The sequence below is a fragment of the Aquarana catesbeiana genome, linkage group LG01 (genome assembly GCF_042186555.1).
Source record: "Aquarana catesbeiana isolate 2022-GZ linkage group LG01, ASM4218655v1, whole genome shotgun sequence".
Lineage (NCBI taxonomy): Eukaryota > Metazoa > Chordata > Amphibia > Anura > Ranidae > Aquarana > Aquarana catesbeiana.
In genome coordinates, this window is record NC_133324.1 from 748,378,130 (window position 1) to 748,394,181 (window position 16,052).

At 44.4% G+C, this 16,052-nt stretch overlaps 1 protein-coding gene across 1 annotated transcript in view; it reads right to left on the minus strand.

Annotated features, from left to right (window-relative positions):
- Window positions 1-13,638, minus strand: part of CTSO (cathepsin O) — a 43,271-nt gene extending 29,633 nt beyond the window's left edge. Inside the window, exons 1-2 of the mRNA XM_073605662.1 lie at window positions 13,274-13,638; window positions 5,040-5,145 (exon numbers count right to left, since the gene is read on the minus strand). Of these exons, the coding sequence (XP_073461763.1) occupies window positions 5,040-5,145; window positions 13,274-13,483 (316 nt within the window). The 5' untranslated portion in view covers window positions 13,484-13,638. The remainder of the gene's footprint in view (window positions 1-5,039; window positions 5,146-13,273) is intronic.
- Between the last annotated feature and the right edge of the window lie 2,414 nt (window positions 13,639-16,052).

Sequence of the window (16,052 nt, forward strand, 5' to 3'; positions counted from 1 at the left end):
GGAGGGAGATTTCCATGCTTTCGCAATGGTTTGTTTAGCTGCTGTGGTGATGAAGAGTTAGAGTTTGAAGAATTTGCTTTAAATTTACTGCATGCAACCTTGCTAGTAATGAAGGAAAAGAGATTATGACTAGCATTTTAAAGCTGTCCAGAGAGCCCGTGATGTCAGCACCCGAAGCTGATCTTCGGATCGACTCACAGATGCTGCCACCACCATCCCTGGTAAGGGAACCAGGAAGTGAAGACTTTCTGTTTCACTCCTGGTTCCCTACTGTGCATGCACCAGTCGCGCTGCGCGTTCTGAATGGTCCCTGTTGTCTTCTGGGACCTGTGTGTCTCCCAGAAGACAGCAGGGGGGGGGGGGGGGGCTGGACATGGCATAGTTTGCCACAGAAAGTGCCCAGAAGTGGAAGCAAACACCTGGATTTGACAGCTATTGCTCCCCCCTCCACCCAGAAAGGTGCCAAATGTGACACCAGAGGGGGGAGGAATCTGAAAAGTGGAAGTTCCATTTCTGGGACTCCACTTTAAGATGGATGTCAGCAACAACGTATCCCATATTTGCATCAAGTTTACAATTTTAGGTTATTCACAAAACATTGGTCATGTATTAAGACAGGATCCGAGTACCTGTGGGGCAGCAAATTTAACTCCATAGCAGAAAATGTCATTTAAAAAATTTTGAAGCTACTGTGTGCTTCAGCGATGTGAATCATTATTCAGAATGGTCCTGCCCATTGTCAAATTAGTAGTATACAATATAGACATACAGTAGTTACTGATAACATGCATTTTTAAAGAAATTAACTGTTGAATATACTACATTCTGTTTGTAGTGTCAAAAGTCCAAAAGAGAACATTTTGCGGGGCTCTGTGTATAATCCTCGCAAACAACATATACATGTTATTAAGTAGAAATTTAATACTCATTTATTGTTTAATTTCTTAAGAGCCATGAGCCAAGCAGGTGCGCCAGGTACATATGGGTGTATTATAAATGTGTAAACTGTACTTAGCTATTAGATTATTGGGTACCTCGATGGTAGTGTATATTTACAGTTCTTTTTTTGAGTTATTGTATATTAACCCCTGGGCTTTTTGCTGTGGGGCTGCATATACAGTATGTCTTTGTGCTGGGAGCGTGCCACACAGCGTGCTCCCAGCACAGAGACCGGGGTCTTACCGAGAGCGCCGTGTCCCATACTAATGGTTGGGACCAGGAACCCCCCCATTTTCAAGTCACCTGTTCGCTGTGGTAGCCTTTGATTGACTACCACAGTGATCAGTTACTGTGTAGCCCGCCCCTGTGTTTTTCTCTCTGTGAATGAAGAGGAAAGATACATTGTATCTTTATCTCTTCTTGCAGAGAGAGGCAAATAAAAACAAGTGTGTGTGTGTGTGTAAAAAAATAAAAAAAGCCTAGATCAAAGTTTGCCAGGGTTAGAGTTTGGGTCATGTCATTGCCAGGGTTAATGTCAGTGTGTTTTAGGTAGGACAAAAACAAAACAAAAATAGGTACTATTGTTTTTGGGCTTTACTACGAGTACAAACAACAAATAACATAAACATACGTGGTATCACTGCGATTGTCAGGAGCAGGAGAATTTATTTTGGGTCGTTATTTGGTTATGGTAGTAACAAGAAATATACAGCTACAGGTTTTTAAATTAATTTTTTTTTTTACTATTTTGGGCCAGTCTTACTTTATTATTAATAATAATAAAAAAAATCAGGAGATATTCATTACCATTTACCAGCAAATGAAAGCTCAAATTTGTTCTAAAAAAAAAAAAACAAAAAAAAAACAACAACAACAAGGTATGATTCACCTGTATAAAACTATTTGTGATGATATGTACGGAATTTTTAATAAGTATTTCTAAATAAAGAGAATAAAAAAAAAAAAAAAAAAAGAGTCCACTCTTGTCAAAACTATGCACAAAGGAAAACAGCATAGTCCTAGTGTCCCAATCATGTCAACTACTTAAAGGATAAGTTCACCTTTTTGAAAAAAATAATAAATGCACATCTTTTTGCAGCTAAAAAAAAAATGTGTATTCATTATTTTTATTTTACTTGGAGCCTGCAAAGCATTGCACCAGCCCCAGTCCCTACCATGCAAGACTCCTGCAGACTTGTCAGTATATCTGTCTGCTCGCACCTTGTGTAAGCTATCCTCCAAATGAAGGGACCAAAAAAAAAAAAAAAAATTACATGCGCACATATACATATAACAAAGTTCTCCTCTGTCTCAGAATCAATAATTAAGTTCCAAAACAAAGAGGAAATCACACCATACGATATATATTTTTATTAATTAATATATTATATATATATATATTATATATATATATATATATATATATATATATATATATATATATATATATATTTTTTTTTTTATTTTTTTTGTGTGCCCCTTCCCTTAGAGGATAGGTTACACTATTGAACCACTCAATTGTATAACCTTACTTTGTTGATTGGTTGAATTTACATAACTTTATGTTTATTTTTTGTATATACTCCTTCAGCTTTGTTTTATATGTACATGAGATTACTCAAAGTCAAAAGGTCCCGATGAAGCAGGAGACAAAACGAAACATGTCTATGCACATTGATCTTATTTTCAACCTTCTAGAACATTCGATGAAGTTGGCTGATGTTGTGATCTCTGGATATGCAAGCTATGAAAAATAATTTTAAGATTGTTTGTCTTGATGGACATACTTTTAAACATTGTGGAACAAATATATTTCCAATAAAATGTTTTATACTATGCAATAGTGAGGCTGACCATATGAGGCATATGCAAAGTCTCATTATGAAATGCCTGTTGTGGTGAAATATCGAAAACACTCCACTCCTGTATATAGTTTCCTAGAGTTTTAGTAAATCTCCCCCATTATTTTCTTTACGTTTTAACATTTGCATTGAGATTTTGTAAACTTATTAAAATAAAAATGAAGGAAACCACAATGTGCTAATGTGTGTTACGTTAACACAAGTTACAACAACACGTGTTACATGCATTGGCACATTGAGGTGCCATTCATTTTCAATGGCACCTCAATGCGCTAGGGCAATGCACTTCCAAAATGTGTGTTAAAAACACACCACAGCACATTACCATGCAATAAAAAAGTGGTGCACGGCTGATTTTGTATACGTACTGGTGTGTTACATAGTTGGTAAAGTTGAATAAAGACACCAGTAAATCCAGTTTAATCTGTGTGAATGTGAGTGTTTATGTCACTACCATTTCCTATATCCCTGTACATTGCCTTTGCCAAGATGCCCATCTAAACGTTTTTTGAAATTACCGACACTCCCCTCTGACACCACCAATTGTGGAAGGTAGTGTCACATCCTTAACGCCCTAATGCCTCGTACACATGATCGGACAATAAAATCCATGTTTTTTTTCTGACGAATATTGGCTCAAACTTGTCTTGCATACACACAATCACACAAAGTTGGTCGGAAATTTCGAACATCAAGAATGCGGTGACGTACAACACATACGACGAGCCGAGAAAATTTAAGTTCAATAGCCAGTGCTGCTCTTCTGCTTGATTCCGAGCATTCGTGGAACTTTGTGCGTCGGAATTGTGTACACACAATTGGAATTTCTGACAACAGATTTCGTTGTTGGAAAATTTGAGAACCAGATCTAAAATTTTGTGCGACGGAAATTCCAATGGAAAATGTCCGATGGAGTCTACACACGGTTGGACAAAAAGCTCCCATCGAAGATTTTCCATCGGAAAATCCGACTGCGTGTAACGAGGCATTACAGTAAAAAACTCCCTATGCAGTTTATGGGTAAACAGTTTCTTATCCAACTTTTCCTTTTTCTTTTCTTTTCTTATCCACGTCTTCTTGAGTGACAGGAGACTGAATAGTTTCCTCCCTATGCTAGAATCACTATTTAGATATTTGTATATCTCTAACATATCCCCTCTTAAGAGTCTCTTCTCCAGTGAGAATAAGTTTTTAATGTTTGTAGTTGTTCCTCACAACTGAGTTGTGTCGCTCTTCTCTAGACTTTCTCCAGTTCCAGCACATCATTCCTGAGGACTGGAGACCAGAACTGGATGGCATACTCAAGATGTGGCCATACCAGATTTTTGGAAAGTGGTAGAATGGCAGCCCATTTATATATTTCATTAACATAACGCACCTTTAGAGGCTTCTGTATCGCAACACAAATTATTGCAATTCCCCAGAGCAGACAGGTTTGAATCAGCCTCTATTGGCAATGTGGGCATTTGCCTGCTCCTTTTTGCCCCTTCATCATCCCTCACCGGTCATTATGTAGGAGGCAGGAAGGGATAGCTAAGTTTCAGTTTCTAGGAACTTGGTATTATTATTACTACTATACAGGATTTATATAGCGTCAACAGTTTACGCAGCTCTTTACAATATAAAAAGGAGACAATACAGTTATAATACAATAACATACAAGAGGATTAAGAGGCTCAGAAGAGCTTATAGGGTGGGGCAGGTGGTACAAAAGGTTGCAACTGTGGGAAATGAGCTGATGGAAGTGGTAGATGATTAGTTGGAGATGTGATAGGCTTTCCAGAAGAAATGATTTTTCAGGGATCGCCTGAAGGTAGCAAGAGTAGGGGATAGCCGGATAGATGGAGGTAGCGAGTTCCAGAGGATGGGAGAGGCTCTAGAGAAATCCTGGAGACGAGCATGGGAGGAGGAGGAGGAGACGAGAGAGCTTGAGAGTAGGAGGTCTTGAGAAGAGCGGAGAGGACGATTTGGGTGATATTTGGAGACAAGATTGTTGATGTAGCTCGGGGCAGAGTTGTAAATGGCTGTGTATGTTGTGGTTAGTATTTTGAATTTAATTCGCTGGGTGATTGGGAGCCAGTGTAGGGATTGGAGGAGAGGGTTGGCAGACACTGAGCGGTTGGTATAGTTTGCTTGATATCATTGTCGCACAAATAAAATGAATACAAATGGTTTAAGGTTAAAAATATCCATGTATCTAAAACAGAAAGGCAAATATACCACGTTTTCAAAACTTACCTGAAAACTCCTGGGCTGACAAATCAGAAAACTGGTTAATTCCATAAAATGCATCTCCAGCACTGTGTGCAAACCCATTCAGATATTTATGTCTTTCCAAGCTTTGCTGGAACAAAAAAAAAAAAAAAAGGATCATCTATAGGATCTCATAATATATATGTAGCTGAAATCAAGAACAGTTACTGAAGTTGACATAAAATATGCATAACTTCGATTTAGGGAAGTTAAATAACTCAATGCCTACTGATATATGACAGAGGCTATGGAGGATGTTTCCAGCTTTCTCCATGCCTTACTTTTCATTAAAAGGAAAATAAAAGGAAAAGGACATATCAAAAAAGGCAGAGCCAGACACCCTCAAAAATGCTGGGGTAGACCTTAGAAAAACCTTAGAACTCAAGTACAGAGCTTCTAATGACCCCCGGATTCCTAGGGACAGTAAGACAGGGTGAGGCTTATGTAATATAAAAGTATAGTTAGGAATTGACTACCTCATAAGTAAAATATTTGTAATTAAGATAGTTGCTATTTCACAATTATATGTTGTGACTGTAAATACTGTAATGGTCCAATAATGGGATCATTATCAATGGAATAATAGAGTGATTTAGTCCCCTGAATCACAGATTCACAGTGTAATGTTACTCACCAACTTCAGCAGGAACACTCTATTCTTAGCTTCTCTGCGGGCTCTCCCCATCAGCTCCTCTCTAGCCCCCAGGCACTCACCTAAGCCTAGCATGTGTGCATTTGTCCTTCCCCTCTTTTTTTAGGTTTACTTTGCAGGACTTCTATGGCCATCGAAAGGCACCTAGTATCTTGCTCTAGGGAGCACTAGGCAGAAAGATGTGGCAGTACATTGGTCACACAGTGGTGTGTCAATGGGCACTATCATATTTTTTGTCTAGGTGAGACCGATATAGCTTGTACCGCCCCCAGATTCCTAGGATATTTATGTTGGATTGTTATCAAGACATTTTATACCGGTTTTTATAATGCACCAAACATTTAAGTAGTGTTTACATATATTGTATAGGTATTCATATAGCACTCACAATTCAAGTGCTATATATATATATATATAGGAGTTAGAGTACTGCTTTATACAAAAAGAAATGTATTTTGCTTTGATATATAGAAAGTTATCATTCCAAAAAAAAAAAAAAAAAAGGCAACTTAATATATATATATTAATGAGTAAATATTGGGATTTAGTCACAGAATATGTCCATACCATGCTTAAGCCCACCACTGCGCCAAAGTACCCCATTTTCAGTGGGTCCTACACTCTTCATAAAAAAGAAAGATAAATCTCACTTCTCTTAACCATGGAAGATGCTCACCCCTTACGTGGGAGCTGTGTGCTAGGTGCAGACTACACTGCTTAAACTGCACTATGAAGGGACTGGCGTGGGAGGGTGGGGTGCTCCACTCAATGTGTAACAAACGGGGGCACGACTGTTTTTGTGTGTGTGTATAATATATATATATATATTTATAGTGTGTGTGTGTGTGTGTGTGTGTGTGTGTGTGTATGTGTATATATATATATATATATATATATATATATATATATATATATATATACACATACATACATACACACACATATACATATACATACACACACACATAAACACACTGTACATTCTGAAAAATGCAAGAAATTGAAAGAAATGCAAGATATTGCTAACCTGTATCCATAGATAAGTATGTATTTTTAGCAAAGAACAGGTAAATAGTTTAAGCTTCATTCACATTAGCACATCTCCAAAGTCACAATTTCCAGTGCGACTTTGATGCAACTTTTGGTGCGTCTTTGATCTGACTTTACGGTCTCTGGACCAAAGTCGCATCAAAAGTCTCACCAAAGTAGTGCAGGCACCTTTTCAAAGTCGCTGCAACTTTAAGTTGCCATTGAAAAGAATGGGCTACAACCCTGATGTCCAAAGTCACACAATTCAATGGAGCCATAGGGGTTGATTTACTAAAACTGGAAAGTGCTAAATCTGCTGCAGTTCTGCATAGAAACAGCTTCCAGCTTTTTTTTTTTTTTTGTCAAAGCTTAATTAAACAAGCTAAAGTTAGAAATTGATTGGCTACCATGTACAGCTGCACCTATTTTTGAACTTTCCAGTTTTAGTAAACCAACCCCTTAAACCCCATTCACATTTGACAGGTCAAATTGCATGACAAGTTGCATCCTATTGCCGGTAATGGCAGTGTTCAAATTGATGCGACGCCGACTTTGTGGTGCTGCATCAATTTGAAAATGTAGTACATGCACCGCTTTTGGCGATTTTGGGTGCGACTTCAATAGGCACCTGTGCATAAAGCCACACAGATGTCTTCAAAGTCGCACCCAAAGTCACACTGAGGTGCAGCTTTGAAATCGCACAATTTCAAAGCCACACTCAATTTGAACGGGGGCTTAATGTCTATAGTCTGGGCACAGGTGCACTTTGATTGCAAACTATTCTATAGTCAGTCGAGGCAAAGAACAGATCGTGGGATTCTACTGCCATCTTGTGGATATATTAAGACATACAGATTCTAAAGCAAGGTCATCTAACCCATATAATCTTTCTGTATAAATGAAGTGGGAAAAAAAAAAAAAAAAAAAGAGACTTTTACCTGCCCTTAATTGAAAGTTGTAATTATTTTCGAGCCAAAAATGAATGGTATTAATAGCTTTGTTTGCTGCTACACACTTACTTTTTCTGTGGCTCCATGTCTACATACCAGAGCGGCATTGACAACTCAATGGAGTGTTCCCAATGTCATAGAAGGCTGCAGTGGGAGTTTTAGATCTGCACTAGGGCCAATTTAGTCAGAAGACAATTAACCTGCTGGCAGGTTTTAAAGTATGGAAGAAAACAGTACTGCGCAAGCACGGGAAAACATGCAAACTCCATGCAGATATCGTTTTGGCTAGCTAGACAAACGTGTCAACATGAAGCACCGCCGCTGCCCTAATCACTGACATAAAATCTTCTCTGATATTACACCAGCTCCACAGAGAATAAAGAGTCTAAAAGGTGAAGTAAAGGAAAGGAATATGTTAATGATTGCTGATAAGGCCTCAGAACTTTAAATTTTCTGACTCACATTGATTTACTGGAGCACTCAGAATCTGGTGCAGCTGTGCATGGTAGCCAATCAGCTTCTAACTTCAGCTTGTTCGATTTAGTTTTGACAATAAAACCTGAAAGCTGATTGGTCTCTATGCAGAGCTGCACCAGATTTTGCACTCTCCAGTTCTTGGAGGGTTGCAGGCTTTTCGCATCGCACCAGTGTGAACCAGGCCTATGGTGCGATGCGAAAACCCTGCAAATCCACTGCAGGTTCCTGCATATCAAGGCAGTTCACACTGCTATATGCGAACTGCTGGGGAGTGTCAATACATTGTTAACGACACCCCCAGTTCAGCTCGCGTATCGCACTGCGAACTGACAGTTTGGACATGAATTGGATCGCATATGTGTGAACACACATGCAATCCGATTCAGGTTCGAACAGAAAAAAAGGGTCCTGTGCGTGTTTGGACCGAATGTGGTGCGATATCAGCCAGACATCGCATGTAATGTGAACAGCAGTGCGCTGCGAATTACATGCGATGTCTGGCATCGCACAAGTGTGAACCGGGCCTTAAGGTAATTAAAAAAGAAAAAAAAAAAAAAAAACAACAAACATATACTTACCTCCACTGTTTAGCTCATTTTGCACAGAGTGGCCCCGATCCTGCTGTTCTGGGGTCCCTTGGCTCCTCCCCGCATCAGATAACCCCCTGGGAGAAGTGCTCTCCCGGGGGGTTACCTTGCGGGCGTGCTCCCGAGTCCAGCATTCGGCATCCATGGACACCGAATACAGGACTTGGCCCTGCCCCCCGGTGTTCGCGTCATTGGATTTGATTGACAGCAGCGGGAGCCAATGGCTGCGCTGCCATCAATCTATCCAATCAACAGCCGAGAACCCCGGGCAGAGAGACGGCGTGTCCCGTGGGACAAGTTTGAGGGTTTAGGTAAGTAAAACGGGGGGGCTGGGGGCCAGTCACTGACAGGTGTTTTTGCACCTTAATGCATAGTATGCATTAAGTCAGTGGTCATCAACCCTGTCCTCAGGGCCCACTAACAGGCCAGGTTTGCAAGATAACTGAAATACATCACAGGTGATATCATTTGCTGCTCAGTTATGGCAGTATTCTAGTCTGCCTCTCCCCAAGGTAATACATAAAACCTGGCCTGTTATGCCTCGTTTCCATACAGTTTGGAAGGGTTAGAATGGTCCGGCCTATTCAGGTAAGCATTTCCACTGCAAGTTGGTCCACCAGGGGCCATACGGGGTTTAGAAAAAATGCCTAGCATGGCGTCACACTGATTGGCGGACAGAAAAACGTCTGCCAATCAGTGGAATAAATCATAGCTCCACCCTAACTGAACCGTTCCATATTCTATGGCCCCACATCTGAAGCAGGACCCTGAATGGTGTGGTATGGTTCGGTTGTATGGGCCGCTTTCATAATGGAAACACTCAAAATAGCGTACCGAACCATACCGATCTGCTCAGTGGAAACGAGGCATAAGTGGGCCCTGAGGACAGGGTTGATGACCACTGCATTAAGGTGAAAAAAAAAAAAAAAAAATCACAAACCTTTACAACCCCTTTAACGGTTCGCCAACCCAAAACAAACATGCAGGTTAGGAATTTAAAGTATAACTAAAGACAAAACCTTTTTTTTTTAAGTTTTGGATAGAGTGGAGAGGGATTAGAACACCTGCCAATTTTTTTACTGTTGTCTGTGCCCCTGTTAGGCCTCATGCACACGGGTATGCTTAAATTATGCTGCCAGAAAAATGCCTCTAATCTCATATATTTGCGTGTGTTTATGCACATACAAGCTTGAGTGTCAACTCATTCTATTAACTAGAATTAGCGTTGCACTGATATAGGTATCGGTATCAGTGCAGATACTAAGCATTTGCACAAATACTTGTACTCGTGCAATAGCTCTGATACTAAAACTGGTACCTTCAGGTTCGGTTCACATTGCTGTCACGCAAGAACCCTGAAAATTCACTGCGGGTTCCCACATTGCACCCGACTCGCAGGCATTTCACACTGCACTATGCAAACTGCTGGGAGTGTCAATAGAAAGTTAATGACACCCCCAAATCAGTTCACATCACAGTGTGAACTGTCAATTCGGACAGGAATCCAATCACATGGGTGTGAACACCCATGTGATCCGATTCTGGTGTGGACCAAAAAAAGGGTCCTAAGCGAATTTGGTCCGAATGCGATGTGAATTCAGCCATACAATCTGTATGGCTGAGTTTGCATTGCACAGACATCGCATGCGATTTGCACTGCAGTGCGGTGCAAATCACATCCGATGTCGGACAGCACACCAGTGTGAACCGAGCCTCAGACTCAGTTCACATATGTGCAGGCTGGTTTGCAGTGTGATTTCAAAGCCCGATCCGATGTGACTTTGTGCGATTCCGAAGCGAATTGTAGTGAATGAGATTAGAAATCGCACCTGAACTGGATTGAAATTGCCCACACATATGTCAACAGGCTGTAAAAACTCTGCACATGAAAACTGATGTCTCTGCAAGTGAAATCTGTGCCGTTTTCATGTATGTATGAGGTAAAAAACTGTCACACCACACTAAGAATAGGTATAGGTGAGTACTTGAGAAAACGTATCGGTACTCGGTCTTAAAAAACTGGTATCGGTACATCCCTAACTAGCATACTAATGTATTCTAGCCACTGGAATAGATTTACATGCATACACATATGAAATATGCTCAAACGTGCCTCTCCAAACACAGCTTTAGGGCATTTTTTTGTATGCCCCTGAGTGCTGCACATAAATGCCCGCATGAGCATGGCCATATTAATGCCCCGTTCACATAGCAACACTCATTCCCGCTACGCAACTTTCAAGGAGTGATTTTTGTGTGATTTTGCGTGATGCATAGGGCCAGCCCATTCACTTGAAGGAGCGATCCCATCGCGCAACAGAATCACATACCGTTACAGGTTTCATTAAAGGATAATGGCACCTAAATGTGCTTCACAGGTTGTGCATAAATTGCCACGCGATTTGGAATTTTGGGCAGAATCGCAGCGATTCTGCCTGCGATTCCAAATCGTGAAATGTGAATAGAGTCTAAATAACATGCAGCTATGTTCATGGGCATAATAAAAAACAAAACACCAGATGCCTCCTAATAGCACCATTTTTTCTGCTCGTGTGCATGAGCCCTTAGGGAGACTCACCCTCTTATCTCTCCTGTTTACCATTATCGAAAGTGAAAGAAAATCCCCAAATTTTTGGTTATCACCAGAAAAAGAAAAATAGAGCCGTCTTCCAATGGGGACACTAGTTCTGTGAACCTGGTGACAACCAAGGATTCCTCACTTTAGAGGGATTTTCTTTGACTTCCTGTTTTGGCTATAGGACAGGAAGTGGTGGGAAATCTCCCCCCGTGGAATGGATAGCAAAAAATAAACCTTAAAGAGAAGCTCCAGTCTCCTGTGTAAATATTACAAGTCAACAGCTACTGTAGCTGTAAAAATTGTAGCTGCTGACTTTTAATAAACAGCCACTTACCTGTCCCACGATCCAGCGCTGTGCTCAGCCCAGCTGTTTTCTCCTTGTGCCATCTGTCACCAGCATCTTAACTATGGGCAAGCCATAGCTGCAAGCTGTCACAGCCGGGTACATACTGCGCATAAGCGAGCTGCGCATTGCAATTGGTCTCACAGTCTTCTGGGCCCTGTCACATGTCCCTGAAGATTGGCAGAGGGAAGTAAGAACCTCCACTTCCGATCGCCTAGGCAGTCGCAGCGAAAACCTGGGCACCCGTGCCCCTCCCCCCCAAAAAAAGCTCCAGTTCACAAACAGGTGCAGGGGAGGAGGCCTTAATGTAGAACTTACCCTTTTGGGTGGAGCTCTGCTTTAAAGGTGTCATAACCCTTCCTTACACTACCCAAAAAAATGAAATGATGATTATTTTTCCTTTAATTCTACTTTAAAAGATGGGGTTAGATTTTTTTCCTAAATCATACTCACCTAGGTGAATGGAGCATCACTGCATACTGCATCTGTCCCCCACCAGCTCTATATGGCCCCTCCCCCGTGACACCCAGACTATAGGGCCCCCCCTGTGACATCCAGATGTCCCCAGTGGAGCCCCCCTCACATCAGATGTCCCCAGCGGAGCCCCCCTCACATCAGGAGTCCCCAGCGAAGCCCCCCTCACATCAGGAGTCCCCAGCGGAGCCCCCCCACACATCAGGAGTCCCCAGCGGAGCCCCCCCACACATCAGCAGTCCCCAGCGGAGCCCCCCCACACATCAGCAGTCCCCAGCGGAGCCCCCCCACACATCAGCAGTCCCCAGCGGAGCCCCCCCACACATCAGCAGTCCCCAGCGGAGCCCCCCCACACATCAGCAGTCCCCAGCGGAACCCCCCCACACATCAGCAGTCCCCAGCGGAGCCCCCCCACACATCAGCAGTCCCCAGCGGAGCCCCCCCCACACAACAGCAGTCCCCAGCGGAGTCCCCCCACACATGAGGAGTCCCCAGCAGAGCCCCCCCTCACATGAGGAGCCGTGTTTTAACCCCCCCCCCCCAATACCAGCATAATTCTTCATTTTCCGAAAAAATGGGACAAAAACTGAAATCACTTTTCCCAAAAATTGGGTCATTATAGGGGCGTTCATACGGTCTTAACGTTTTTATTTGTTATGTAAGGAAAACTGTTTTTAAAAATAGTCTTTCTTGATAGAGTTAAAAAAAAAAAAAAATATATATATATATATATATATATATATACACACACATATACACACATATATATATACACACACATACAATTATTTTTGTAATTATTATAATAAAAATATATATTTTTTAAAATTATTATTATAATTATATATATATATATATATATATATATATATATATATATATATATATAATCTTAACTTGTTTACAGTGTTGCATAATGTAGGTATAGTGAAAATGACAGTCTGGTAGTGAAGTGGTTAAACAGACACTAATTGTCAGACTCGGAAGTCTTCTCTTCCTCTCCAGCTGACACTCTGCTGCCCCCTACTGGACACTCCGCCTCTGTACATTATAGATGAACTCATATTCACTCTAATGAAGTCCCGCACACCTCCCCCCTATAATATTCCCCAGAGAGCACCGGGCATACCACGAACACTCCGTATCGTTCCTCCACAGGACTCCCAGGGGCCCGGTACTTGCTGCTGAATGTCTCCAGGAAGGTGGTGAGGGTGTCATTCTCCGCACACGGCTGTGTACTGGGCTGCCCTGTGTGGTTGTGGTGACATGGTGGTCTCCGGTAGAGCACAGGCTGGGAGAGGCACAGCTGTATACACAGCACACACACAACACCGAGCATAGCTTCTCAATCACCTTCTCCAATACATGAGGTAGTGACTGACACCCCAGTCAGCTCTGTGACTGGAAACACCGGAGGAACAGGTTCCCGTACTACTGACCAGTTTATCATAAACAGCAGCGCCATCTTGCTGGAGACCAGGAAATGACAGACATGTGAACCTTGTTACCACATTACACTGTATTATAGTGTCCGTTTATGAGTGAAAAAACTGCTTCATTCTCCGGTGTTCTCAGAGGAGGTCATTCTCTGAATGCCAGTTTATGAAGCTTTGTAGATCACTTCCATAGTTGCCAACATTGTAAAAAAAATTTTAGGGACACTTTCTTGGCTGTAGGCGGAGTCTTGTTATAATTAGGGGTGGGGCATGCGTTTGTAGACGTGACATAGGGGAAAAGTAAAAATGCAGCGCGCGAAGCACACCGCGGCGAAAAATGGGCGTGGTTTATGTGAAATAGTGGGTGTGTCTTAAATGGGCGTGTGGTTGGAGTCGGAGAGGGATGGAGAGGGAAAGGGGGGGAGAGGCCCAGATCCTACACAACAATGGAAATCTGTGTATTCTAGAAAGTTTAACAATCAGCAGATAAAGATACTCCAAACACCTGGTGTTAGCACTTCAATCATCCCGGCACCATGGTTGTTATGATGTCAGGATGATTGAAGAGCATTATTTCTATTATTACATTGTAATATGAAATGAAATCATTCAACTCACCATAATGCTGAATCAGTGGGATCCCTGAGCGTGTCACTTGCCACGTCGCCTGCCACCAGCCATCCGTCCTTGCATCAGGTTCCCCCAGCAGAGTCCGTCCTTGCATCAGGTGCCCCCAGGCGGAGCCCCCCCTCACATCAGATGTCCCCAGCGGAGCCCCCCCTCACATCAGATGTCCCCAGCGGAGCCCCCCCTCACATCAGATGTCCCCAGCGGAGCCCCCCTCACATTCGGAGTCCCCAGCAGAGCCCCCCCCCTCACATTCGGAGTCCCCAGTGGAGCCCCCCTTCACATTCGGAGTCCCCAGCAGAGCCCCCCCCCTCACATTCGGAGTCCCCAGTGGAGCCTCCCCTCACATCCGGAGTCCCCAGCGGAGCCCCCCCTCACATCCGGAGTCCCCAGCGGAGCCCCCCTCACATCTGGAGTCCCAGCGGAGCCCCCCCTCACATCCGGAGTCCCAGCGGAGCCCCCCCTCACATCTGAGTCCCCATCAGCACAGTCTTCCTTACATCTAGTGCCCCCCCATGACATCCAGACTATACGGCCCCCCCGTGACATCCAGACTATACGGCCCCCCCGTGACATCCAGACTATATGGCCCCCCCAGTGACATCCAGACTATACGGCCCCCCCCGTGACATCCAGACTATATGGCCCCTCCCCCGTGACACCCAGACTATACGGCCCCCCCTGTGACATCCAGACCGCCCCCCCTGTGACATCCAGATGTCCCCAGTGGAGCCCCCCTCACATCAGATGTCCCTAGCGGAGTCCCCCTCACATCAAGAGTCCCCAGCGAAGCCCCCCCTCACATCAGGAGTCCCCAGCGGAGCCCCCCCACACATCAGGAGTCCCCAGCGGAACCCCCCCACACATCAGGAGTCCCCAGCGGAGCCCCCCCACATCAGCAGTCCCCAGCGGAGTCCCCCCACACATGAGGAGTCCCCAGCGGAGCCCCCCTCACATGAGGAGCCCCCCCTCACATCAGGAGTCCCCAGCAGAGCCCCCCTCTCATCAGGAGTTTCCAGCGGAGCCCCTCTCACATCCGGAGTCCCAGCGGAGCCCCCCTCACATCCGGAGTCCCAGCGGAGCCCCCCCTCACATCTGAGTCCCCATCAGCACAGTCTTCCTTACATCTAGTGCCCCCCCATGACATCCAGACTATACGGCCCCCCCGTGACATCCAGACTATACGGCCCCCCCGTGACATCCAGACTATATGGCCCCCCCAGTGACATCCAGACTATACGGCCCCCCCCGTGACATCCAGACTATATGGCCCCTCCCCCGTGACACCCAGACTATACGGCCCCCCCTGTGACATCCAGACCGCCCCCCCTGTGACATCCAGATGTCCCCAGTGGAGCCCCCCTCACATCAGATGTCCCTAGCGGAGTCCCCCTCACATCAAGAGTCCCCAGCGAAGCCCCCCCTCACATCAGGAGTCCCCAGCGGAGCCCCCCCACACATCAGGAGTCCCCAGCGGAACCCCCCCACACATCAGGAGTCCCCAGCGGAGCCCCCCCACATCAGCAGTCCCCAGCGGAGTCCCCCCACACATGAGGAGTCCCCAGCGGAGCCCCCCTCACATGAGGAGCCCCCCCTCACATCAGGAGTCCCCAGCAGAGCCCCCCTCTCATCAGGAGTTTCCAGCGGAGCCCCTCTCACATCCGGAGTCCCAGCGGAGCCCCCCTCACATCCGGAGTCCCAGCGGAGCCCCCCCTCACATCTGAGTCCCCATCAGCACAGTCTTCCTTACATCTAGTGCCCCCCCATGACATCCAGACTATACGGCCCCCCCGTGACATCCAGACTATATGGCCCCCCCAGTGACATCCAGACTATACGGCCCCC